A 27965-nucleotide genomic window follows, 5' to 3' on the forward strand; every position below is an offset into this window, starting at 1 on the left:
AGAAGATGAGAGACAACCCTCTCTCTCACACAAACCACGTTGGGTGCAGTCCGGGGACTCTGCAGCTCCCTCATCAGGTCAGGTGGAAGTTGGCTCCCGACAGAGACCGGACGATGTAGAGTATGGCAGCGAGTGACCGCTGGGTTGCTGCATGGGGAGCTGGGGAGCCACATCACCGGCTCACCAGGGGGGGAGGGGGGGACGGACGACACAGCTACATAGATTTAAGTGCGTTTGTGCGCGTGTGTGCAAAATAGTAATTTATTTCATCAAAGTTTCCGCTTATCTGTCATTTTTGAGAAAGGTTTGCTGTATGTATATGTTGATTAAATAAATTACTATTTCACACACATCTACTAATACATCCACACACACACCATATATACATCCTAACACACACACTCGCCATATATACATCCAAACACACACATATATAAACACACACACGTGTGTGTGTGTGTGTGTGTGTGTGTGTGTGTGTGTGTGTGTGTGTGTGTGTGTGTGTGTGTGTGTGTGTGTGTGTGTGTGTGTGTGTGTGTGTGTGTGTGTGTGTGTGTGTGTGTGTGTGTGTGTGTGTGTGTGTGTGTGTGTGTGTGTGTGTGTATATATATATATATATATATATATATATATGAAATGCTTTTATTAAAACGATAACATTCTGAGATGCACTGTTTTTAAGTAAAACCCTTGCTTGCTTTATCCATTGTCACAACGCCAGAAGAAGAGATCAGTGTATCTCGAAAGCTCGCACAAATAAAAGCATTTCGTTAGCCACAGAACGGTATCATCTATTTATTTTTTGATTATTTATATATATATATATATATATATATAGATTAATATATATAGATAAATATATATAGATAAATATAGAAAAACAACATTACCATTCTCTCGTCCGTGGGCATCTGAATAGAAAAGATAAGTCACCCAATCCGACGTTTCGGTCCTGGAATAGGACCTTTCTCAAGGTTCCCACAGTGTCACTTTTTGCCTCAATAACCATTTTTAACATGGTTCCCTATAGTGACACTGTGTGCTCATTTGCATGTCATTTCCCAGAATCCCTTGCTGCAGTGGAAGTGCTGTATGCTGGGTGATAATGGGGAAAGGCGGGGTTGCAGACCTGCCTAAGACATGCAGATGAGCATACAGCTATATTTGCATATTTGCTTTCCTGTGGAGGGTTTTTGTCACTTTTTTTACTCACCATAACTTAACTCAGTATTATGGTTTGGCCTATCCCATAAGCCTCTCTTGCATCCCAGTAAAATCAACCCCACACTGATGAGACCCATCAAGGTCGAAACAGCTGTCTGTGGGTGGTTTTCTGGGTATGCACCTTAACCCTGGCTGTGCTCAAAGCTGTGACCATGCAGCAAGCTTAAGCCTATAGGGAACCATGTTAAAAATGGTTATTGAGGCAAAAAGTGACACTGTGTGCTCATTTGCATGTCATTTCCCAGAATCCCTTGCTGCAGTGGAAGTGCTGTATGCTGGGTGATAATGGGGAAAGGCGGGGTTGCAGACCTGCCTAAGACATGCAGATGAGCATACAGCTATATTTGCATATTTGCTTTCCTGTGGAGGGTTTTTGTCACTTTTTTTACTCACCATAACTTAACTCAGTATTATGGTTTGGCCTATCCCATAAGCCTCTCTTGCATCCCAGTAAAATCAACCCCACACTGATGAGACCCATCAAGGTCGAAACAGCTGTCTGTGGGTGGTTTTCTGGGTATGCACCTTAACCCTGGCTGTGCTCAAAGCTGTGACCATGCAGCAAGCTTAAGCCTATAGGGAACCATGTTAAAAATGATTATTGAGGCAAAAAGTGACACTGTGTGCTCATTTGCATGTCATTTCCCAGAATCCCTTGCTGCAGTGGAAGTGCTGTATGCTGGGTGATAATGGGGAAAGGCGGGGTTGCAGACCTGCCTAAGACATGCAGATGAGCATACAGCTATATTTGCATATTTGCTTTCCTGTGGAGGGTTTTTGTCACTTTTTTTACTCACCATAACTTAACTCAGTATTATGTTTTGTATACACACACACACACACACACACACACACACACACACACACACACACACACACACACACACACACACACACACACACACACACACACACACACACACACACACACACACACACACACACACACACACACACACACACACACACACACACACACACACACACACACACACACACACACACACACACACGCTTGGAAACACCGTCCTCAGACAGCAGACTCACAGCGTGAGCGGAAGAATCCAATCAGCTAGGTAATTAGTCCAGAGGTGGCGTGAGATCCTATTACAGGCAGCCTACTGAAAATCCTTAGGTCCTGACGAGCGCGTGATGCCTTATTGTCAAATCCTACGTCCCTCTGGGACACACAATGCATACAGTATATACTATGTGTATAATAATGTGTGTGTGTGTGTGTTTATGTAAAAGGTGCATGTAACGTATATTATTACTCTGACTGGTGTGTTGCAGCGGGACTAACATATTATCTCACCCGTTATAAAGCACTGGCTGATGCAATAGTGTTACATCTGTATGTGTATGGTGCGTACATTTTGTATGTGTATGTACTGTAATACATGCATAGTATGTCTGGTGCATGTTTGTGCATCCATGTATGGTGCATTTATCTGGTGTGCGCATCTGTGTATATGGTGTGTGGGCCACCTGTTCTTGGGCCAGTTGGTTGGACTTGGCCCCAGGCTTAAATTTACCAGCCAGACCCTCTATGTAACATGTTACTTCAGAAGTAAATTTCAAAACCTATAATTCTGCAACCTTTAAGGGAAATTAAAGGGAGAAATAAACCCCGCTTCCCATTTTTTACATTTAGATTTGTGTTGCCAAGGAAAGAAGTTTCAGGAAATCCATTTTCTGAAGTCTTTCTGTAGGCTACCATGGATTGGTTATGACATACTGTGTACATTCGATGTATTCTTGTTTCTTTTTGCTTTTATAGTCTGTAGCTCTAGGGAAATCTAAAGTAGATCTATTTCTTTTGTTTTAGATCGCCGTGGCTCAGGGAAACCCCGACCAAAGAGTGAAGGTTTTGAGCTGTACAATAACTCTGCTCAGAACGGGTCACCTGAAAGTCCCCAGTTGCCTTGGCCAGAATCCAATGAACCAAAGAAATTAACAGGGGATGACAGATTACTGAAGAATCGCACAGACCATCGTTCCAGTCCCAATGTAGCAAGTGAGTTTCGATATAACGAGAATAATTATTTTATTTATTTATTAGTTATACAGTATGTAAGGAAAGGACTTTTCTTATTTAATGCAGTTGTTGTTCTTTTATAAGGCAAACCGGTATAGTATTTACAATGAGATATGTTTGAAGGATGCAGCTATGAACACATTTTAATTTCCAAGGAACTAAAGCAGTGACATAGAACGTTGTTTCCTATTTTCTTAACAAAGCATTTTTTTCATGACGTCTATTTCCTTTGTAATTGTGCACTTTCCTTTTTATTTATATAAAAACATATGTATTACTGGAGTATTTTTTTAGTTTTTTGGCACATTTTGGTTTTCTAAACTTACTACCGTATATAATGTAACATTGATGCAGTTGAGTGTTGTCTATAGAGGAAGAGTCATCAGAAAATATTGTAAAGCCGGGATTGTTGTGTATACTGCTCAAAGAACAGAATGAAAACACGTTTAAAGCCGCAATTTTTACTGACGAGTATACTTGCCAGTTTGATACAAAATGGTCACTGGGGTTAGCCTTGCTCCAGCAGTCAACAAAGGGCTGCACCATTATCAGGAGATTGTGTTGCTTTCTATTTGTGGCCTCTGGCCATATTTGGTCGCCACTGGTTGGAGGACCACAGTTTTGCTACCGGGGACTCCCCAGTTCAGGTAACATTCAAAATAAAACTAAAATGTTTCGAAAAATGGGGTTTGCTATTTTAAGTGACTGTAATAACGAAGTGGTTTTAATGCCAAAATAAAAAGCCAGTTGATATGTATGAGTGTCAATGAACCAAGTATGTCTTTAGGTTAACTAATGCTACTGAACAGTAAAAACAAAATGATGCAGCATGTACCTGTAGTAGATGAGGTTCAAAAAAGGCATATGTCCATCAAGTTCAACCTATGCAAAATTTACTGGAAATCTTGGAACAAGTCCAAAAATCAGCACTCAGAACGCACATTTATATGTATACAATTGACTCATGCAGTTCTGAGTGCAGAGTTTAAAGGCAAAAATAAATGAAGAACGATTCTGGATTCTTGTATTAATGTAATATGATTAAATCTTGAATATAACTCCTATTGGGGAAAGCAAACACCCTAAGTAAACACCTCGAGGGATATCATGTGGTCACAGTCAAGGATCAACATGAATTCAGACAAGGCTAAAGGGTGACAGTCATTGTTCTCCTTGAGTGATTAGAATCAGTCCTGAATGGGTGGAGTATCTGATCTGTTGAGGTATATGGTACTCATGACGTCCTCGAGCGCAGCTTCCCCAGAATCAGCGTGCACTCAGCTCCAGCAGAGAATACCGGATGTCCTTCCACGGGGAAGGGAAGAAGCGGTGCACAGCAGTGAAGGAGATGGTAAACTGGATCGCTTAATAAAAAACTATTTATTGCTCAGTCATGAGGCAACAGATAAAACAGCAGAGAAACTCTTAACGCGTTTCACGCTTAGTTAGCGCTTTGTCAGAGAACTAACTAAGCGTGAAGTCTCCTTCATTGCTGTGCACCGCTTCTTCACGCCCCCATGGGAGGACTTCTGGTAAGCTAAATTTAGACGACATGTACCTTATCTTATATTTGTATTTACAGTATATCGATAGAGAGGAAGTAAAAAATAAAAAATAAACCCCAGTGAAATATCATCTAATAATATCTCATAATGGGGGAAAATAAATTCCTTCCTGACTCTAAATATTGGCAATCAGATTACTCCCTGGATCAACATCCTTCCCATGTTTAATTATTTGGAAATCCCTGTATAACTTTCCTTTCTAAAAAGATGTCCAACCTTTTTTTGAAGATAGTTATTGTATCTGCCATCACAGTCTCCATGGGTAATGCATTCCACATTGTAACTGGCCTTACTGTAAAGAACCCTTTCCTTTGTTGCTGGTAAAATCTCCTTCCATACAACCGTAAAGGGTGACCCCGTGTCAGTTATTCTGCCCTTGAGATGAATAGTTATTTTGAAAGCATGTCCTCTCAGATTTCTTTACATTAGAAAAGAGGCGTCTAATTTAGCTAGCCTCTCCTCATTAGTCAGTCAGATTATCCATCCCCTATATTTGTTTGCTATCTCTTCTCTGCACTTTTTCCAGTTCAATAACATCTTTTTTAATGGAGTGTTGCCCAAAGCTGTGTTCCATATTCAAGGTGTGGTCATATTAATACTTTATAGAGGGGAATAATTATGCGTACTTCCTTTCAATCCATTCCCCGTTTAATGCAAGATAAGTTCTTGTTTGCCTTTGCAGCTACTGCATTACTTTGGGCACTATTGCTAAACCCAAACTAAGCTAAGATAAATTCCTAAATCCTTCTCCATCAATGATTCTCCTAAGAAAGAATTAATTAAATACCGTACCTATGCTTTTTCCTTCTCCAATAATTTGCATACCCATCTCACACTTATATTGTCCTATATTTTCTTTTCTAATCTTTTTGTTATTAAGGTACTTAAAGAACTTTTTAGGGTTGACATTACTTTCTATTGCAAGCCTCTTTTCATTTAAAATTTTTGCTAATTTGATTGCCCTTTTGCTACTTTTGTTACATTCCTTATAATTCTGATATGATGCCTCTATCCCTTCTGACTTCAAGAATCTAAATGCCTGCCTCTTCTTTACCATTTCCTCCCCTACCTGTTTATTTACCCACATTGGTTTAGACTTGTTTCTTTTTTGTTTATTACCCAAGGATATACACTAAGTGTGTTCATCTAACAATGTTGTAAAGACTGCCCATTTATCTTCCACATGTTTCCCTGGAAAAATGTAATTCCCATTTATTCCTTGTAGATTATTCCTCTGTTTATTAAAATCTGCCTTTCTAAAATGTTATGGGACCTATGCACTAAGCACCGATAAGCCACTTATCGACGCCTTATCATCAAAATGGCCTACAGCGATTCAGTAAGCCCCGATAAATCGGCGATAAGAGACCTTTTCGGCAATTTTTTTTCCCAAGGGGAAAAATACGCCAAACGAGAGGCGATAAGCCACTTATCGACAGGTTTTCAAACTCGTGCAATTCTAGTAGTCCCGATTTAGCTTACCGATGCTCATCGCGGCTCTAGAATAGAGATTTCCTCTCAAAATCATCCTGCCAGGAAGCTGCCGAGAAGCGGCGAGACGGGACGTTAAAAAAAAAAAAAAATCAGAGACTTCCTGTGACGTCAAGAGGAATGGCTGCCTGAGAGACTTGCTCCAGAGCCCCTCCAACGAATATCTTAACAAGCACCTTCACAGACAAAACCCCCACCAAAACTAGATAAGCCCCAAACAAACCTTGCAGGCCTGAACCCCAAATATCTGCTGAGCATAAGAGTGGCCTCTCCTTACATCTCAGAGAGAAGTTACCGACGCTCTGGGTAAGCCCCAAACAAACCTTGCAGCCCTGAACCCCAAATATCTGCTGAGCATAAGAGTGGCCTCTCCTTACATCTCAGAGAGAAGTTACCGACGCTCTGGGAGGCCCCCTGTAGGTCCAGACCCCCGTGGAAGTCTTCCCCCTGCCTCACTCACAAAATCGGAAGGGCCCTCTATAAGAACAGGGCAAATTCGGGAGGTAGGAGGGGCGACGAAGCTCCAGGTGTCCCGCGGAGTCCGGTCTGACTGCGGGGTTCGGGGACAGAGCGCCCCCCCCCCCTGTGCATTGTCTGAAGCGCTCCCGCAGCAGCCTCCTGCGGCCCCGTGGCAAAGACTGAGCAGCATCTTCGCTGCGGTCCCCGCTTCTACCCCCCCCCTCCCCTCCGAGACAGAATTTAAAAAATAATAGTTATACACCTGCTCTGAGGAGATCCCGGCAGGGGAGAACGCTGGGAGGACACCCCTCTGGCTGAGGGAGCTGCAGGTCCTGGCCACGTGGCTGAGGGGAAGGAAGCGGCCATCTTAAGGGGGCACTCCAGCGAGGCACCATCTCCCCTTAAAGGGGTATAAGGCTTGCTATACTAATTTCCAAGAACTTGGCCCTGCTGCCTGCCCCAGGGTTCCATAATCCCCCATCTTCCCAGCAACATTGTACTCAGTTAAATAAATAACTATTTAGCTGTTCCAGAAAGACCCCTGAGTGTCGGCAATATTCTTACACCTCCACCTCCACCCCCCTCAAATAAAAAGGAATAAAAACAATTAAAGGGGGGACTTTTGCCGACGTCGAGGAGCCCCCAGCTCAAGAGAAGAGCTCCCATATACCCTCCTGAGAAAAACACCAGCACGGGCACTACCCACGCCCGAACCCCTCCCAAATCAGCAACAATCACGGAGGCAATGGCGAGTAAACCTAAAATCCCGCAAACCCAAGGGGTTTCCCGCTACTTTACCCCCGCGAGGCGCCCGCTGGAGCTGGAAAATCAAGACGGCGTTCAGGAGCCCTTGCGGGCTGAAGCGGGAGCTGTCAGAGCTTCTCCGACCTAGAACTGCCTGCGCAGGGTCTGGGGAAGGAATTCTTCGAATCTCTCTTTCAAAAGATGCGGAAGGGATTCCAGCAAGATATAACTGCTGCACTGGAAGGCCTGAGAGCGGACATAAGTGGCCTTACTACCCGCACAGATGAACTAGAGACCAAAATGGAGGAAGTACTCCTGACCCAGTCCAAAGCAGAAGATGAGGTGGTCAGTTTCTCCCGACGCCCTCCAGGACTACCTCCGCAGAACCTTCCTGGCTCTGGTACCCGAGCTGTCAGACCACGACCTCCAGATGGACAGGGCACACCGCGCACTGGCCCCCAGGTAGGCAGACCCAAATCGCCGCAGAGACGTAATAGTCAAACTGCACACCTATTCTGCTAAAGAAAGAATTATGTCTGCCAGCAGAGGGCTAAATGACCTCCAGATGGACAATAACCCAACCAAGATCTTTGGCGACCTCTCCAAAGTCACCATCGATAGATGGAGGAAGATGAGGCCCCTTACAGCGATTCTTAGAGAGAGAGGCATCAAGTACAGATGGGGTTTCCCCTTCAAGCATGTCGTTCTTAAAGATGGCCATTACCACTCCATCTCCAGGCCAGAAGAATCTCCAGAGATCTTGATGTCGTTGGGACTAAACCCCCCCCCCCCCCCTCGCGGGACCGACAGATGTCCTCCAGAGACCCAGAAAGACCTGAGGCCTCAGAGATCCCACGAGCATCTCAACGCCTAGCAAATCAGAGGAGGCCATAACCTCCTCCTCTAATCTCCCATCCGATGAGGCTGTCTGAGGGAAAAGAAGAAGGCGACCTTCCCTCCTGGCAAGCTACAAAATCTCTAAACCGCCGGGCGAGCAAGGCCTGAAGCACAAATCACCATACCTGAGCCCCTCCCTGCAGTCTCCCCCTCTCCCCCCCCCCACCCACCCCCTCTTCTCTCCTTCCACCCCCCCATAGGACCCCCTCTCCCCCCCCCCCCCTCTTCTCCCCACCTTCATCTCCGACTGCCCTACACCAGATCCTACCAACAAGAGGACTCTTTCCGGGATCCCAGACACCCCTGGTCGACAGCCTCCCCCTCCCCGCTTACAGATATCAGCAAAGACCAGGTCTTCGATTGCAGGGGCCCAACCGAGGAGTCCGACCGCCCGACGCGGCCCCCCATCAGAGTCCAGAGAGTGCCCGGCCTCCTTGTCTGCCCACACCTTCACAGTGTTGGAACTTCCGTACCCAAAAGCCCAACAGGAGAGGACTTGTACGACTATGTTCTCACCTGTTTAATGAATGAGGCCCCATTGCTGCTGGACCCTTCCCTGGACACTGGCCTGGGCACTTCCCATACCACTGAGGGTGAACTTCGTTTGGTGAAGGTCGTATATACTATCCCTAAGCTTCCACAAGGCCCATCTCTCCCCCCCCCCCTCCCCCCCTCTCGCACCCCTCTCGCACACCCTCCCCCCCTCGTGGCTCCTATACAACCCAGTTCTAGTCCCCCTTCATGGGAATCCTAGGGGTTGTGAGGCCTTGAGCTTCACAAACAAACACCCCACAAAATGTCTTCTATAAAGCTTATCTCCCTTAATGTAAAAGGCCTAAATTCGGTAAAAAAAAAAAAGAAAACTTGCATTCCAAGAATTTAAAAAATCAAAAGGAGATATCCTTTTTTTACAAGAAACGCACTTTGATTCCCCCAATCCGCCAAACACGTTTAAAAATATATTCCCCCAAGCATTCTATGCCTCCTCTCCAAATAAAAAAAGAGGAGTGGCCATACTTATTAAAAACAGTGTCCCCTTCTCCCTCGCAAAAGCCACCCCAGACCTTGATGGGAGATATCTGATCCTCCAAGGTACCCTATCTGGGTCCCCCATCACCCTAATTAAACCTAATTAACCTGTACCTCCCTCCCTAACGAAAATCAAACCCTGTTCCTAAAAAATTTCCTAGAAGACATAGATCCACAAGCCCTCATCTCTGCGATTATAGCCAGAGATTTTAATATGGTAGCCTCTCCTACCCTAGACAGGTCAACAACGCCATCTACGCCCCTCTCTTCCCAGTCCCAAAAAAAGGCAAAGTTCTTTAGAGACATCATGGAGAGTTTCTCTTTAACAGATATATGGAGGGCTCAGCACCAAGGTCAGAGGGACTACACATATTTTTCTGCCCCTATCAGTCTTATTCCAGGATCGACTACTTTCTAGGTACCAAAAATATTCTCCAAGCATCCTCACATTCGAACATTGGCCCAATTACCTGGTCTGATCACACCCCTGTCGAACTCACCCTCTCTCTGCCCTTCGTCAAAAGCAATTCATACAATTGGAAATTGAATGACTCCCTGCTTAATTGCCCCGAAACAGAGAATATAATCAGACAAAAGCTCTCCATTTTTTTCCAAATAAACAAGGGTTCAGTCTCAGCCCCAGCAATACTATGGGAAGCTCACAAAGCTTCGATAAGAGGAGACCTTATCTCTATCGCCTCCTATAAGAAAAAATGAAACTCAAGTTGCAGAAGGAACTCACAGATAAAATTATACAGTTTGAATATATTCATAAATCTAACCCTTCCAAAAAGGTCTTAAAATTGTTATCCCAAGCTAGAGCGGACCTAAAGCAAACCCAACTCAAAGAGGTGGTGAGAGCGCTGAGGTGGACCAACCAAAAGTATTTCGACAAGGGCAACAAGGCAGACAGACTACTAGCTACTAAACTTAAAGGGGCCTGGATTAAATCCCAAATATCAAAAATTCGCACTAAAAACGGACAGATCACCTATATAGAGAAGGAGATAGCCCAATAATTCGCAACATTTTACTCAGACTTATACAACCTACATCCCCCAGACCGAGAACCCGCCAATCCTGAGACAATAGCGCAATGTAATCTTCCCTCTCTCTCTGAAGAGGAGCTAGAAGGCCTAAATAAACAAATCTCCCAGGAAGAGCTAGCTGGAGCCATTAAATCCCTCTAATTAGCCAAAACTCCCGGCCCTGACGGATTTTCCAATATTTACTATAAAACATTCATGCCAACTCTGACCCCCTATCTGCTCAATATGTTTAACTCTTTGTGTCAGGAAGGCAGGCCTCTGACAATACCTGCAAAATTGTGGATATCATTGACCATGTGCATCTCACTGGAACCAGGGCCATGATTCTAAGTCTCGACGCTGAAAAGGCGTTTGACAGAATCAAATGGTCCTACCTAGATCAGACTTTGCTGAAATTTGGCTTCAGTGGCCCATTTCTCCAAGGAGTCAGAGCCCTTTACCAAAACCCCACGGCACACATTAAGCTCCCAGGTGGATTATCAGATCCGATACAAATTAAAAACGGAACCAGGCAGGGATGTCCATTATCCCCTTTATTATTGGCCCTATCAATTGCGGCTAAAATTAGTGACGAAACAAGTATAAAAGGGGTTATAATTGCTGAAACAGAGTACAAAATCTCTCTGTTTGCCGACGACGTAATACGTAACACGTAACACTAGCCCCCATATCTCCCTTCCCAACCTGCAAAAATTACTAGATCAATTCGGAACAATTTCAGACTACAAAGTCAATATGGATAAGTCAGAAGCTCTCAACTTAACTCTCCCAGAGCTGACGTGGAAATTGCTACAGCAAAATTATAAATATAAATGGAGTACAACCAATATTAAATATCTTGGGGTTAAAATCTCAAATTCATATAGGTCCCTATATCAGTACAATTCCCCCCCGACCTCCCCCCCCCCCCCTATTCGACCAGATTAAAAAAGTCCTTGAGTCTTGGAGCAAACTCCAAATCGCTTGGTTTAGAAGAATAGTTTCAATCAAAATGAACATCCTCCCGAGACTTTTCTTTCTCTTCCAAACCCTCCCCATAGCCGTTCCACTTCCAGCTCTAAAGAACATCCAGTTCCACATTTTCCAATTCATCTGGAAAAACGGGAGACCAAGGGTCCCGAAGTCGGTAATGCTATCCCCCAAAACGAAGGGAGGGCTTGAGGTCCCTGAATGTGAACAAGTATTACCAAGCGGCAGCCTGTAGCTTGGAATTACGACCCGGCCTCCTCATGCTGGCTTTCAATAGAATCCCATTACGCAGCCCCCCTCCCCGTGTACCTCTGGTCCCAGGGGGGCAAGGAGAAAATCCCTAAGAAGTTTGACCTAGAATCAATGAGATGTACGTGGGACATATGGCTCAAAAATAAAGGGAAGTATGGTCTGTTAGCATCCCCCTCTCAACTCACCCCCATCTTTGGAACCCAAATTTTCCGCCCGGGTGTTCGCAAAGACAATTCGGTCAATTTCAAGACCTGCACATCAGGCTTGTTGCAGATCTGCTGAAGAAGGGACAGCCCTTCACCTTCCAGGAGCTCCTGGATTAATATCAGACCCATGATCTCCATTTATTTAAATACCTGCAAATTAGGCACTTTCTCTTTTCGCTCTCCCAAAATGCCAAATTCCCCACACTAACCAAATTCGAATCCCTCTGTATCAAGGGCAGCTACCAGAAGGGGTTGATCTCCGAGATCTACAGGGGGTTAGAGCTGACAGCGGATCCCCCAACCCATAAATATATGCAAAAGTGGTCCGCGGACTTAAACCTGACAATTGACACAGATGACTGGAAGGATGTTTGGGAATCGGCAACTAAAACCTCTATTTGTACAGTCACCAAAGAAAATATATATAAAATTCTATTCCAGTGGTACCTGACCCCGACTAGGCTGAGCCAGATCTTCCCTGGCACACCTGACCTGTGCTGGAGGGGATGTGGTCAAAAGGGGGACATGGCCCACATTTGGTGGTTATGTCCAGAGATTCAGAGATATTGGACCATGATTCAAAAATTAATGCATGAGACCACAGGACTAAAGATTCCCTTAGACGCTCTGACCTTCGTGCTCGGTAAATCTATTGAAAACATCCCCACGTCAATGGGCAGACTGATCTCCTCGATCCTCTCAGCCGCCAGATGCTCGGCCGCAGCGGCTTGGAAGCAAATAAAAGCCCCAACTAGAGGCACAGTAGTTAAAAGGATCAACACAGTTTTGACTATGGAAAGACTGACAGCGATGCTCCATAAAAAATTGCTGCAGTTCCAAAAAACTTGGGAACCGTGGCTGGAGCACCGACCCCCGGGGCTGGCTTAGGCCCAAGCCATAAGGGCCCGTCCCCCCCTCCTCCCCCCTTCTCCCCCTCCCGCCTTTCCATCCCCATATGTTTGTCTCCCCCCCACCCCCCTCTTTTTCTCTATCTGTTAAAATGTTAAAATCTTTATTGGAAACTCTGTCCTAATTTCAGTCATGTGCACATGACAATCCTGTATCCTCGCTTATATTTTTCCAATAAAAAAAGAGTGGGGGGGGGGGGAAATGCATTTTTCCTGCATCGGATTGATGCTGGGGGTCTCCGAAGCTAATACCCATTAATATCACCAACGGAGACCCCCGGCATCAATACGATGCAATAAAAATGCATTTACAGGCAACTTCATTACCTTAGCGGCTAACCGCAATGTTTAAATCCCCTGGTCACGTGACGCAGATGATTTTAAAATGGTGGTGATACCGGCACCTGGCCCCATACCAGGGCCTTTAACTCGAAAAGCAGGGGGTCGCTGAGGCTGAAATCAAAGCGCTTCAGCTCAGGAGACCACTTGCTCCCGCACAATATTATTAAAAATTACATTATAGCAGCTTCATTACCATACAGATGCAGCTGCCATTATTTTAAGAAATCACTGCGCCGTTTTCGTGTGCGCTGCTGTACTCCACGCGGCATTAACGCGGCCAATCGTCCCAGGCACATGTGTTTATCGCGGTTGCTTTGTTTGAATTTCATGGATTGTGTGCAATTAAATGCAATGAAATGAGTGAATTGTAATGTGTACAGTACTGTGCTACTGTGTCAATTTCAGGTGTTTACAAACCAGAACACTAAAATGCCATTTTTTGCACTCACGTCTTAAGACGGTACGGTTGGAAGAAATCCCGCGCCATGACATGGGTAGTCCGAGGTATACAGCACGTGATTTGTTAAAATAATGGCCGCTGCATCTGTAGCAGATAGCCGCTACGGTAACAAATTTGTTTAATTTTTTATTTGGGTTTTAATACTAAGGTAATGTAGCAGGGGGTCTCCGGAGCAGGATCGCATTGATTTGAGGTCTGGCGATCCCCTGCTTCCTGAGATACAGGCCCCGTTACGGGGTGCCTGTATCTCCTATGCATTTAAATGTCTCGCGTCATGTGACCATGGGAATCAAATGCATAGGCGATAACGGGACCTGTATCTCGGGAAGCAGGGGATCCCCGGACCTCAAATCAATGTGTTTCTGCTCCAAAGACTCCCTGCTCATCTACACTAGTGATAAAATTTAGATTAAAAAACATTCATTTCGGGCGAGGTTTGCGCAGGGAGCGGCAGCTCTCTCTCGCTCTCTCTCTGCAGCATAAATAACTCGCCGGGTGAGCCCTTTTCAGAGAGACCATCACGGCACCGGCTACGCGCCAGTTTAGCAAATGTTGCGATCACAGGTATTCTGGGCTTTCTGCATACCGTGATAGCAACGCTGTCAAAACTGGCAATTTAAACAGCCCGGTAATTTTTTTCACCCGGCGCTTATAGCATAGGCCCCTATGTCTTTGTTAAACCCATGTAATGATTTTTCCAGTCTCTGCTACTGTTATCTTCTCCTGCCTTTTTTGTCCTATTAGATTTAGTCTTTAAGAGTTTACTGGGTGATAATTGTAATTAAATTATTTGGACTTCCCTTTCGGACTCTCTTACCAAATCATTGCTTGATAGCCTTGCATTTTGGGGGACTCCTGCACTGAAGGGATTAAGTAGGAGACCTTTAACAATAGTTTTTTTTTTTTTAATGTTGCTTGTAGCATTTTTTTTCAAGAAAAAGGAATTCTGTTCATGTTGTGCCTGGCTGTGTATAATGATCTTAAGTTGCAATTACAAATAAGACTTCATTCATTGTGGAAACAGACACTTTGAGGCTTTGGTTTAATCTCAAAGAATGCAATTAAGGTAATTCTATTTTGCTGTCAAAACAGATTACCCAAAGGGGCCCGGTCCTACTGAATTGGTTACTCTTTATTTTAGTTGACTCTTAAATATGCGTGGGTTTTAAACCAAATAAGGGCAATTATCTTTTGTATTAAGTGAAAATAAAATTTGACAATTATGGCTTCTTAGATTAGATCAGTCACGATTCCACAATCTTACAATTTGTGCATTTGTAAAAGATTTGGGGCCACGTTTACTAAGGTGTGCTACTCCATAAAAAGCCTTTCAGCATGGCTTAGTACTTTAAATATGGCTCGTAACAGCCCATTCAAATGTAAGGGCTTTCAGCACCAGAAGGTGTTTTATGAACAAACAGATGTCTTTTATCACTGAATATGGCCCTTGATATCTTAAATACCCACGTTTAAGAAAAATTAGTATACTTATTTTTGATGTGGTTTTGCATTTATTATATGTGTGTGTGTGTATATATTATTTATTTATATATTATTTTAATGCCGTCTATTAGATCAGCCTCAAAGTCCAGGTGAAAAGCCTGCATATGCCACCAGCTCAACAGTCAAGATAACATCAGTCTCCACTGGAAATCTTAGCACAGAGGTTAGTCAAGGTCGTCTTCTACACACCCTTTCATAAAATGTGCTTATTCTTGCTTCTCTATAATTTGAATGAGATTTATTTCTTGAACTATTTTGAAATGTTTTCTTCGTGGTTATTAATAAAATATTGAAATATACTGTAAATGTCCCTTTTTAAGATATAGAAAGTCACAAATATCTTGGGTAGGTACAAGGTAACCCTAAGGCTTCGTCCCCGGTAGCTGCTGCTGTGCGCGCAACGGTGTCCGCGGTGCACACAAGGTACGTCCCTCTATGGGGCTGGCCCAGTAGCTGCCTGCTTGCGCCTGCGTGATGCGTGACAGCCTTTACCAAAAGACAAGAATTTTGTCTTTTGGCGCGGCAGCCGAGCAATGGCCATGTCACGGCGACGGTTCAGCCAATGAGGGCAAACCAGGCGTGTGATGTCATGGGCACGACCCCCACAGTCGTGAGTGATCTGAAGTCCATCAGATCGCTCGGCTGGAGGGGGAGAGCATCTGGAGGCGCTCTGTCTCGTGTGCGCACACTGGGGTCGTAGCCTAATTGGGGGTAAGATGAGGCTGACATGAACTACACTACCGACACACTTTATTGAAGTGTGGTCGGTACCGCAAGCCGGGAAATCTCCCGGCTTGCTAGTGGCCGCCCCTCGGCGTGCCGCGCGTCATAGACGCGCGGTCACGCGTCATCGGGAGCGTGCGCCCCCTGCACGCGTGTCCAGGGGCTCCCCGAGGGAGCCCTGGTGTCCCGCGATCGCGGGACAGCGGCAGGGTGTTCCGGGGGACCCGGCGGACCCGGCAGCGGTAGGGAGAGCGCCCCGATCGGAGGGCGCTCTTCCGCTGCTTCGGCGTGCGCCCGTCACACACGGGCGCGCGCCAGGCTACTGCTGCGGCACAGAACGGGCAAATGCTCGAATAAACTGTGCCGCAGCAGTATGGTTTAAAGCTAAAGTCCCTTATTCAGGGAAGGATTGTACAAATGGGGAAACCGTGCATAATACATTAAAGTAAACATTGGCATTTTGTCATAGCCTAACATGAGCATGTATTATTTACAGTCAAACAAAAATAGTGTTTCATACTTTATTCCTCACAGGTAATTTTTTTTATTCAAGAGCAGGAAAATATAATGTACAGTACGGAGCTTTGAAAATTGTATTTATGGACAACCCTTGTGCTGGTCCTTTAGAAGATATATTTTCCTACAAATACTGAACACTTATCCAGGACTAACTAGTAAGGCTACTAGAACTTTTTACGAGGTTTTAACAAAGTATCCTGGGCATGGTTGAATGTGCAAATGTGATAATTATTACAGCCATAAGCAGTTGATTTTAAGCACTACACTATCTACTATGTATGCAGGATTTACAAAATGCCACCTAGAACCTGTCAATAAGAGTATATACTCTCTACTGCCAGGCTTCTTTGTCACCAAAAGGGTTAATATGCAGTGTTACTTTAACTCTGCACAGATCCAGCGAGTACTGGGATCTACAACAGTCAGTTAATCACAATTACTTTTTCTTTACAGTTTTTTTTTGTGTGTTGCATATCCACGTTCCGTGTCATCTAGATCTTCCTATGTTCTTCGTAGTAGATCAAAGTCTTTGAGCTGTGGGAAAAAAAAGACAGTATATAAATGTTTATTTATATAATTTCTTTTAGGACCAGCCACCACCAGCAAGACCGGAGGCCTATCCTATCCCCACACAAACATATACACGAGAATATTTTACCTTCCCAACCCCTAAATCTCAAGATCGAATGGGACCTGCTCAAAGCCAGTGGCCAGATTATGAGGAGAAAGTACAAGTTCAAATGGGAAGCAACCACTCCAGCAATACTTCAGTTCAAGTAAGCAGTTTTTAGACCTGGAAAAGGTAAAATAATATTCTATACCTTCAATGTCCCTCTAGCATCCCATAAATAAAGTGTTCGTGCTACTAAATGGCTAATAAAAAAATGTCTTCCTTGCTCCCTATATCTTAATCCTCTTGTCATTACATCTTGTCCTCCATCTACTTAATTTTCCAAGGAGAGGGTGGATGGAGGAATCATGTCTCCCTGTCTAATTCTGTTATTCTCTCCTTGTACTATGACTTCCTCCATCTCTATACTTCCGTTCCATCCCTCTCATCCACCATCTTCCATCCCTTTGCTTCCTGTGTCTTTACTCTTCCACATCCAAAGATACATGAAAGCCAAAAACTACAGCCTATAGATGGTAAACCTAAATCTTACTTTCCTGAGCAATCAGGATCCCCTTCCGTTAGATGCCTTTTATGTCAAAGATATTATATTCAGCAATCATTTAACTGTACCCACAAATGTACCTTCTACGTTTACATTTCATGACATCTATGCCCCCTTCTCTTCTGCTGCCGTTACTAGTTAGCTAGTTCTCACGTAACAGGTAATCTTCTGGCTAGATTGCACCCAAAAGGGAAGAGCAGGTTTTTTCTCTGACTTAAGCCTGCTGGTCCTCTCTCTCACTCTGTGTCTCCATTGGCTACAGCGAATTGATTTACTGTTGTATCTCATTGTTTCTTCAACAGCGAATTACTCATTCTCAAGAGGAGTTGCAAGATGATCCGATCTTTCAGTCTGACAGAGGTCGTTTAGAGCCTCTGATGCGTAAGGATGTGGAATACATGGACAGGAAGGTGGATGGTAAAGATGCCTGGATGAACCAGAGCCCCTCTGTGGAATCCAGCACTTCCAGTCAAGAACAGCTGAACAATTCCTCCAAGGCTTTTACTCCCAGTTCTTCTTTGAACAAAACAGGGCCTAGCCGCTGGAAAACACCAATCGCTTCTCAGCCAGCACCGGTGGCTGTGCACCAGCCTATTAGAACCGACCTTCCCCCACCACCCCCACCTCCTCCTGTGCACTATGGAACAGAATTTGAAGGAGTGCCTGTTGACTTGCCTCTCCCACCGCCCCCTTCTCAAAGCCACCTGGGGCCACCGTTAAACTCCCAAGCGGTTGCAATAGAGCGCAAGAAGAGGGAAGAACATCAGCGATGGTATGAAAAGGAGAAAGCCCGCTTGGATGATGAGAGAGAGAGAAAGAAGCGTGAGCAGGAAAGGAAACTCGGGCAGGTGCGACCTCATCCTCCTGTTCCACCACAGTGTATACTCCCTCAAGCGCAGCCAATGGTTCCGCCTCCAGCCATTCCACAAACAAGACCAGAGAAGCCTGTGACTCTTCCCCGGCCTCCGGAAACGGTCATCCGGGAGCTGCAACCTCAGCAGCAGCCTCGCACTATTGAGAGGCGGGATCTGCAGTACATTACAATCAGCAAGGAGGAGCTGTCTTCCAGCGACAGCCTTTCCCCAGATCCTTGGAAGCGGGATGCCAAGGAAAAACTAGAGAAACAGCAGCAGATGCATATAGTGGACATGCTGAGCAAGGAGATCAATGACCTGCAGAACAAGCCAGACCGAACAGCTGAAGAGAATGACCGTCTTCGGAAGCTCATGCTAGAGTGGCAGTTCCAGAAGAGGCTCCAGGAGTCCAAGCAGAAGGACGAGGATGATGATGACGACGAGGAAGATGATGATGTGGATACCATGCTGATCATGCAGCGCCTGGAAGCTGAAAGAAAAGCAAGGGTAATAGTGATAAAATGGGCTTCTACTTTATGATGTCTGCAGAATCTATTGCACTTGCTAAGACTGCTACATATATTATTTAATATGATATAAAAAGTGCTAACCAGAAAGTAATTTTAAATATACAAAATGTTACATCTAGAAGAGCATAATCCTGTTTCACAAACAAATACAGCACTTAAAGCATTATCAAACGATTTTTACAGTAAGGGTTTGGAGTTCTACTCTGTAAAATAGATCTATATCTTCCCAAAAGAGGAGCAATTAATAACTAATAATAATAATAAAAGTAGGGATACTTGGTACCATGAGTAGCAACTCATTTTTACCACAGCACTGAACCTGGGAAGCGGTTACAACCCTCTTAGAGCTATGTTGCATCCAGCATCCCATGTTTCAGGTAGTGTGTTTAAAAGTCTGGTTTTTATTATTATTAGGTAACAAAAATATTGCATAATTTAGATGCTGTTTGACATCAGCGCTCTTAAGCAGCAGCCGTGCTCTGTACCATTTCCAATTTACATACTGTCCCACTGGAGACATCCAGTATATACTGTATTCAAGTCCTGCAAAATGCATTTCTGCTTGTTTTAGTTTCCAAATCCAGTGGGTTTTTTTTCTTTTTTCATTTTAGTCTTTAAGTCCTAGTTGGCTTTGTTGCTAGGATAATTTAGTATCCAAGGCCGTGATAAAAGGAGTCTTGTGCAGCAATCATTCTCATTTAATCTTCGGTCCTATTAAATGCTCTATCTTCAGAGTTTCTGAAACATCTTAAACAAATTCAGGTGTATATATTAGTTGGAGTGCAAATGGCTCAGCAAGATTGGTAACAAACCAAACATCTCTGTATATAAAAAAACATTCTTGATTAAACAGATTACCAAGGAATATTAAATGTATAGTACAAAAAGACACGTTTAATTGAAGATAGTTTACTTCTGCTGCAGGGCCATAAGTGAGCAAGTTTCTTGATTTGCAATAGTTTTTTATTCTAATAACCACTTCTGTTTTTGGAGACATCTACAGTGTACTGCAGGGCTCTTCTAAAGGGGGGGCGCAGATCAGAAAACATTTAGGAGTAGAAGGAGCCCACGTTTGTTATAATGTAATTTTAGATCAATTGAAAGACATGAACATTATAATTCAACAATTTGCAAGCATTTATAACATACATGTACCATATATATTTACATTACCGTAACTTATAAGTGAATTTCGGTGTGGGAAAATTGTACTTGACTGCCTAAGCAACTGGTATGAAATAGCAGGAGCAGAGTGTCCAAGGGCCACATCAAACTGCTCGTAGGCAGCGTTTGGTCCTGAGGTTGCCTGTTTAAGAGCCCTCGTATACAGCATTGCAATTCTAGGGCTGCGGACCCAGTCTGCACTGTAGCACGCGGGGTGGCGGCGCGCGCACAGCGCTTCACCGCGGTCTGTGGAGAGAGGCAAAGATTGCGACGGAGCGCGGTGGGGTTTTTGCAGGGGCGTGGCTATGACCTCAAGCGGCTGGTTCGCTCTCATTGGCTGAACCGCCGGGGTGGGGGGGTGTAGCCACGCCTCTGTCGCAAATACAATTTTGTTGTATTTGGAAAAACCCATCGTAGAGCGCGGCTGCCAAATGCGCGCCAAGGTACCTAGTGGGCCCAGCCCCATTGAGGGGCGGTACTTGTTCGTACAGCGCACGGCTCGGTGTAGAACGCACTGGGACCGCAGCCTCCACACCGCCGTGCGTGCTACAGTGCAGACTGGGACAGCGGCCTTATGGTCCCTCTGGAACGAACGGCCTTAATCACTATATAGTAGCTTAGTGCCCCTTCCAATCATGCTAGAGAGAGTGCCAGAGATGTGTTTCTGTTAGGGTGAAGGTGTATTTAATTGTGTACCGATTCCACAATTTTAGATGAGAGAGATGCTTATTAGGGAAGCAGCCTAGTATAGTTAAACAAAACACATTAGTGCAGCAGCGTCAGTACTCGGAACAACCTTTCCACCATAACATGACACATTTTTAATGGCCTAAAAAGAAGAGCTCTTTTTCTCAGGTTGCTAAATTGTATGCATTTACATGTACAGAACATACTTATGTTTCCTTGTCTGAGAGGGTAGAAAATGCACTTTAATCCAGTTAGACCTGTGGTGAGGGAGGGGCAAAACGTTACTGAGTTCTGTAGCACCGGGAAGCTCAACTCCAGTCCCCAAGCCCCCCCTCCAACAGGTCAGGTTTTCAGGATATCCCAGCTACTGCACAAGTGGCTCAATCTCTGGGGGTGGGGGGTTCTTGAGGACTGGCGTTGATCACCCCTTCTGTAGCACATAAGCAATAACAAGGTACAGTATTGATGAAATGAAGTAAATTGATTATAAAGAACATTACCTTCCTTTGCGCTTTTAGATATGTCTCTGCTTTTTTCCAATCTTCTTCCTTAAACATTCGAAATATACTTTCCATTTTTCTTTATATATTTTTTTTTTCTCTGCCTCAGGCTGAAACAGAAAAGAGGAATTGCTTTACAAAACTGCAGATTTAATTATTTTCTTTCACCTAGCATCTTTTTTTTTTTTCTTCCCCTCTCCTCTTTGCTATCTGCAGCAGACTGCTATGCCAGCAATCTCTGTTCTAGATTTGGTATGTTCTGTATTTTCTCTCTTTCTTCAACAACCTTTTCTTTTCGCTTTTCCTCTCTCCTTGGAACTGTTCTCTGTGATTTCACATTTGTTCTGTAGTGGTAGATGTGGTGTATTTTGTCTTTACTATCCTGTTCTGGGGAGCGTCCCACATGTTTCTTCAAGCATGCTTTGCCTGGAAGTGCTGTAGTACCAGTAGTATTTGAATGCCGTTTCTTTCCTGTTTTTTCTGATCTGTTCAACTTGTCTTAATTCTCCTGTTCCACACTTATAATGTTCTGTGTGGTTGTAGCTAGTACCTTTTTGCTATTAGAACTAATAGTAAAAAGCCAGAGGCTCCATTTTTCCCCCCTTCTTTCGTTCCTCTGGTTGACACGACTGTCGTTACCACTGTAGACACTATTCCCAGTTGAAGGAGCCAACTTTGCATTTCTGACCCATCACCAGCAAGGGTGCTTCGATGTTTGTGTGTGTGTTTCTGTGTGTGTGTTTCTGTGTGTGTGTTTGTGTGTATATATACATACATCTAACTTGACATATTATATAGTTAAATACATTTCTGTTTATCTTCACATAAGGGTCATTTAGTTAAATTCTTTGGCCAAAGTATTTTAAGCCTACAACCACGTCGCGGACCATCCAGTGGCGTAGCTAGACAAGCGGGCCCCCAGGCAAAGTTTTTTTCAGGCCCCATTATGAGTGATCATAATCCGTAGATTCAGGAGTCTTCAAAGTGACCCGTCCACCACGCACCAAGATCACCTCCCCAATCTCCTGCAGCCATATTCACAGATCGCTGGGGCTGCAGGAGTGCGGGAGGCTATGCGCACAGTCACGAGCCCCTGTAAACTCAGAACCCAAATCCACCAAATCATATATATTTAAAAAGCCAGAGGTTCTATTTTTTAATTCCTCCGGTTGACGCAAGACTGATGTTACCATTAGACACTATGTCCTGTTGAAGGAGCCAGCTTTGCATTTCTGGACCCTTAACAAGTGTGTGTGTGTGTGTGTGTGTGTGTGTGTGTGTGTGTGTGTGTGTTTGTGCTTCACAATTACAATATAGTGCGCAGTAAGCACAATTGTACTTAGGATTTTTACAGACACAGTATATATATATATATGTTTTTATTTTATTTCCTTTGTCTTTGTTAGAATTGCACCTGACTTGTTAGTAAATTTCTAATGTGTTTAAATTACGATTTTTCTGATGTATTTAATATACTTTTCTTCCCCACTCATTTTCAGATTAGGAGTAAATTGGCAAGTATTAATCGCATTCAAGGAAATATTAGCTGTCCTGTGCAATGTTCTGTGTAATTCATTTCTTGGTGATTAATTATTGTGGCCATCCAGTTTGTTTAGCTGCATACGTTGATGTTATTGCATCAGTCCTGTTAAACTGGCCCAAACATTATTATTATTTTTTACAAATTACCCTATTCTGTTATATAAACTGTACTCGGGATTATTTATGGTTTATGATTTTGTATACCAGAGTGCACTGTGTGTGGTTCCAGAAATATTAGCGTAAAAGTGTGAAAACTTTCTTTTTAATTAAGCCGTAATGCGAACGTCCTTGGAAGGCATCTTCCATTTCATTATAGGCTGTAATATATCATTGTATGTGTTTACTATATCATTTATGTTTTTAACATTTCTCTGGAACTGGGGGGGCTTTCTATCCAAAGTTATGATATTATGAAAAGCAAAATGCCAGTATAAATGAATAGAAACATCAGCTTAACTGCAGCACCGGTATTTTCCTTTTTTAATTATTATTATTATTGATGCAAAACAACCAGCGCAACACCTTTATCTGTGTTACGGTGCACCATGGTAGCAGTCGTACAGTAGGACCTTATTCAATATGCTCTAAAGCCACTTCCCTATGCTGAAGGAGATTGTACTCCTCCATTTTATGGAACCCTTTTCAGATTTGTGGAGTAACTGCACTACTTTTTTTTTTTTGCCTCAAGTGCTGGCACTATCACAGTATTGTGATGCCCCCACTGGAGTTCACACTGTACGTCACAACAGACATTCATGTTTTTTCCATGTCCATTTACGTTTACAATTTTTCTTTGCTTTTCCCATCTGATTGCAATAGTGTTGTTTTTTTTTTTTCCTGTCGTTTTCAAGAACATGGTGTGTATAGTATGTTACATAGTGCATGAGGTGGAAAATAGACGTACGCCCATAACCTATGCCACATTTGCACAACAGATACTTTATTCTATATCCGTACTTACAGTATATTGATCAAGAGGAAGGCCAACAAAAAACCCCAGTGACATATCATCTGATTACATCTCATAAGGAGTAAAATAAATTCCTTCCTGACTCCAAGAATTGGCAATCAGATTACTCCCTGGATCAACATCCTTCCCATGTTTACTTATTTGGTATATCCCTGTAAACCTTTCCTTTCTAAAAAAAGATGTCCAACCTTTTTTGAACAAATCTATTGTATCTGCCATCACAGTCTCCATGGGTAATGAATTCCACATTGTAACTGCCCTTACTGTAAAGAGCCCTTTCCTGTGTTGCTGGTGAAATCTCCTTTCCTCCAACCTTAAGGGATGACCATGAGTCCTCTGTACTGTCCTTAAGCTCCCTGTACTGTCCCCGAATATTTGTATATAGTTATCATATCCCCTCTTAGACACCTCTTTTCTAATGTAAACAAATCTAATTTAGCTAGCAAATCTCCTTATAAATCAGATTAACCAACCCTTTTATTAATTTGGTGTCTCTTCTCTGCACTTTCTCTAGTTCCATAATGTCTTTTCTAAGGACTGGTGTCCAAAATTGAACTCCATATTCGAGGTGTGGTCTTACTAATGCTTTATAAAGGGGCATAATTATGTTTACTTCCCTTCCATCCATTGCCCGTTTAATGCAAGATAAGATTGTGTGTGCCTTTGCAGCTTCTGCATGACTTTGGGCACTATTGCTAAGCCTGCTGTCTACAAGCACTCCTAAATTCTTCTCCATCAAGGATTCCCCCAATGTATCCCCATTTAATTTGTAAGTCGCCTGTTTCTTCTTGCTTCCCAAATGCATAACCTTACACTTATCTGTATTAAACCTCATCTGCCATTTACCTGCCCAAGTTTCCAGTCTCTCCAAGTCCATTCAAATCTATATATTGTTCACACTAAGTTATTGCCATTAATCAGCATTGTAGAGAAAAGTAAACGTTGACCATTTTGGCAGTGTTTCACATCTAACAACCTTTTATTAAATCATCTTCATTGTCAAAATTGGTTCCTTTTTGGAGTTGTCTTCGACATATAGAATTCCTTTTGATCTTGGGTACAGCAATAACCTACATTTTTTTTTCAACTGCAAAGTGCCGCGGTTGTGAGAAATTCAGGATACATACTGCAACCGACTTATAATGTGAAGCAATTATCAATCTCCTTGTCCTCTCCCGTGACACATTTGTCAATGGTGGCTCATCTAAAGCTTTTGCACAAAGACCCCCTACCCATATTTAAAATGAATGCACAGAAAGCAGATCTATTTCTGAACTATATTGGGGTCTGTACTGTAAATCAAAGCAATTTTGGTGTTTGCAACCTTTTCATCCTCTGTGTTTGAGATTTACAGAATATCAATAGGAGGAGCTGAGGAAAAGTTGAGCAATGCTTGATGAGATGTAACAGTTACACTCGCTGATCGCTCTTGCTATGTAGTATAGTTCCCTCCTGCTGCTCCATAACCTCTCGTGATCAGCGGAGCAACTTCAGCAGAAATTACACAAGAAAGGAGAGCAACGAGAGAGCATAAAATTATAAAATAAAATGTATGTAAAAAAGCAACGTAATTAAAAACTCATATATACAATATCGTAAAGGGACACAAATGCAGTCCATATCCCAAGAGTAAGCTATCTAAGCTGGCCAAAGTCTAGAGGGGATCCAGAATGAAAGCCGGCAAACCTCATGTGGATACCAAACGTAGGACATCACAGCATACTCTATCACAGCATACAGTACTCTTTCACCAACCTGTACGCGTATAGACTTCGTATTTGTGCCACATTATGATTTTGTATATGTACGTTTTAAATTATTTTTTTTACATAGATTACATTTTATACTTGTTAGCTCTCTCGTTGCGCTCCTTTCTTGTGCCATTTATGATGGGATGTACTTTGATCTAGATCGGTTTTCCCATTCCTTCATGTCAGAATATTAGGGAAGTTTGACACCCGAGACCATTCTTATGTCAGCAAGTTTTTTATTTTTATTTTTTTTGTTATTTTTTTTTTTACATTTGATATAGGTGTGGAGAAAAAAGCCTTTTATGTATGTTTTTCCTTTAAGTCAATTTCTGCGCAATCCTTTATTGATAGCTGAGCTACAGATTTGTTAATCGGTTTATACCTGATCAACTTATATCCGTCCGGTCTGTCTGATCTTGACATTTGATATGACCGGTTTAGTCATTTACAAACAGAAATCCTGAGAGAGAGACGAACACCAGAGAGTTAGGAAGGCAAGGCACATTTAAAGAGGTTTGTTCTCAAAAATGGTGTTCAGAGTTATAGTCTCCTGCTAGAATAATGAAGGCGAGTGCTACATAATATTGAAAGGTAACTAAGAACATGGCAGATAGAAAGCCAACCTTTTTAAAATGGTGCAGCTGTTGAATTACCATCTATTGATAATAATAAAAAGATATGGCAGTTTCACAGTTTTTCCATGGGAATCATTGGCTGTACTGACATAATATACTGTTATACAATGTAGTGTAGCATATCATAATATCACCGCCTATAGAATGGGCCACATCTGTATGTTTCATTTGGCTGCAGTTCCATTCTTGGAATGGTATTGCACTTTAGTGAGCAAAATACTTTTATAAGCTGATTGACCCACTTAAAACCTAGTAATGAAGCGTATACTCTGGGAAAAATAAAACCTATTTTCTTCTTTTATGAGACAGCTGCTGCCTATATTCAGTACCTAGCTGCCAGTAGTGGTTGAAATATTGAGGTGTGACGTATGTATTTTTTATTGTGTTTTTTTTTTTTTAAAGCATGTGTCTGATTCCCCCTGGTGCGTGAGATTTTAAAGAAGCAATATCCAGAAAATTCTAATAATGGTACAAGAAAACAGTGTAAAAAAACCAAAGTAACTGAAATTACATACAATAAATTGTGACTTGAAAATTGTAAGCAGATGTAGGTTACATTTTCTCAGTTGTAGGTAAAAATAAAATCACATCAACATTATATTATTATTTTATAACATATTAAATATAACGTGTGTATACATAGATATATAATCTATCTGTGTGTATACATAAACACACGCATGCACAAACTCATACTGATACACATATATAAAAAATCGATAGGTCAGCTTCTATGTTCCTACTAGTATTTTGTGGAAGACAAAGGGTCTCCTATCGTACTAAAGACCAGCATCTGTTAGTTGCAGGATGAGGAGCGCAGGCGGCAGCAGCAGTTGGAAGAGATCCGCAAACGGGAAGCTGAAGACCGAGCCAGGCAAGAAGAAGACCGCCGGCATCAAGAGGAAGAGCGGGCAAAGCGAGAGGCCGAAGAAAAGGTGGAGTGACTTTTTTTTAAAATATATATATATATATATATATATATATATATATATATATTTAAGTCTTCTATCGTATGTTGCTTGTTTCCTTGTGTCATTTTGTTATGGGGAAATTTAAAGTTCCACTCACAAAAAGAAACCCAATAGAAGGACACTTGAACCACTACCCTGCCATCAGAGGCTATGCAAGTTGTTAAAGAAGCCGTGTTCTGACTGATGAGGTGCGTTGTATTTATTTTTATATCGCCAGCAATATATGCAGCATTTTACAGAACCAACAAAGCAGGGCTGGCCTTAGGGCAAGGCGGTTGCCTTGGGGTCTGTGCCTTCGGGTGCCCATTGCTCCCTCTCCTTCCTCCTGTCAGCGCTGGTATCCAACGTCTGCCTGACCAGAGAGGCGGGGGGGGGGGGTGGGCTGGAGGAAGGAGCGTGGGACCGGCAGGACCGCTTCTCACCCCAAGGTCAGAAAGATGTGAGTGTGGGAGGGGGGGAGGAGTTTGAGAGCAGCCCTCCGGTTGCGTTGAAATGGTGACTGACGTCCTACAACGCCGCATTGCCATGGCGACATGTCATGTCGCCATGGTGTCATGACGCCACGATGCTGCCGGAGGAGGGCCACTCTTCAAGATAAGTACCCTTAACTTTTCCCACAGGAGGGGTCGCCTTTGGACCTGTTAAGGCCAGCCCTGGCTCAGACATAAGGAAAAAGAATCCCAGCCACCGAGTTTAAAATATAAATGTTTTTTTTTTTTTGACGTATTAGAGACAGTGAGTGTATGTGTAAAATAGTGAATAGAGCATTGCAAGATATGCCATGCTTATTATTAACATGCTGCATTTT

The 27965-nt window shown here is 43.2% G+C and overlaps 1 protein-coding gene across 26 annotated transcripts in view; it reads left to right on the forward strand.

The window, feature by feature from the left end:
- The window catches only part of AFDN (afadin, adherens junction formation factor), a 260034-nt gene that overhangs the window by 214301 nt on the left and 17768 nt on the right, over positions 1-27965 (forward strand). For 9 of the 26 annotated variants that reach the window (XM_075596892.1, XM_075596909.1, XM_075596901.1 and 6 more), the window contains 5 exons: positions 3053-3241; positions 15208-15299; positions 16966-17154; positions 17856-18914; positions 26987-27121. In XM_075596892.1, coding sequence (XP_075453007.1) covers positions 3053-3241; positions 15208-15299; positions 16966-17154; positions 17856-18914; positions 26987-27121 — 1664 coding nt within the window. Of the gene's footprint in view, positions 1-3052; positions 3242-15207; positions 15300-16965; positions 17155-17855; positions 18915-21504; positions 21541-22787; positions 22803-26986; positions 27122-27965 lie in introns of all 26 variants that reach the window. The other 17 variants (XM_075596883.1, XM_075596899.1, XM_075596908.1 and 14 more) reach the window with 6 other exon arrangements.

This window comes from Ascaphus truei, chromosome 4 (genome assembly GCF_040206685.1).
Source record: "Ascaphus truei isolate aAscTru1 chromosome 4, aAscTru1.hap1, whole genome shotgun sequence".
In the NCBI taxonomy this organism is placed as follows: Eukaryota; Metazoa; Chordata; class Amphibia; order Anura; family Ascaphidae; genus Ascaphus; species Ascaphus truei.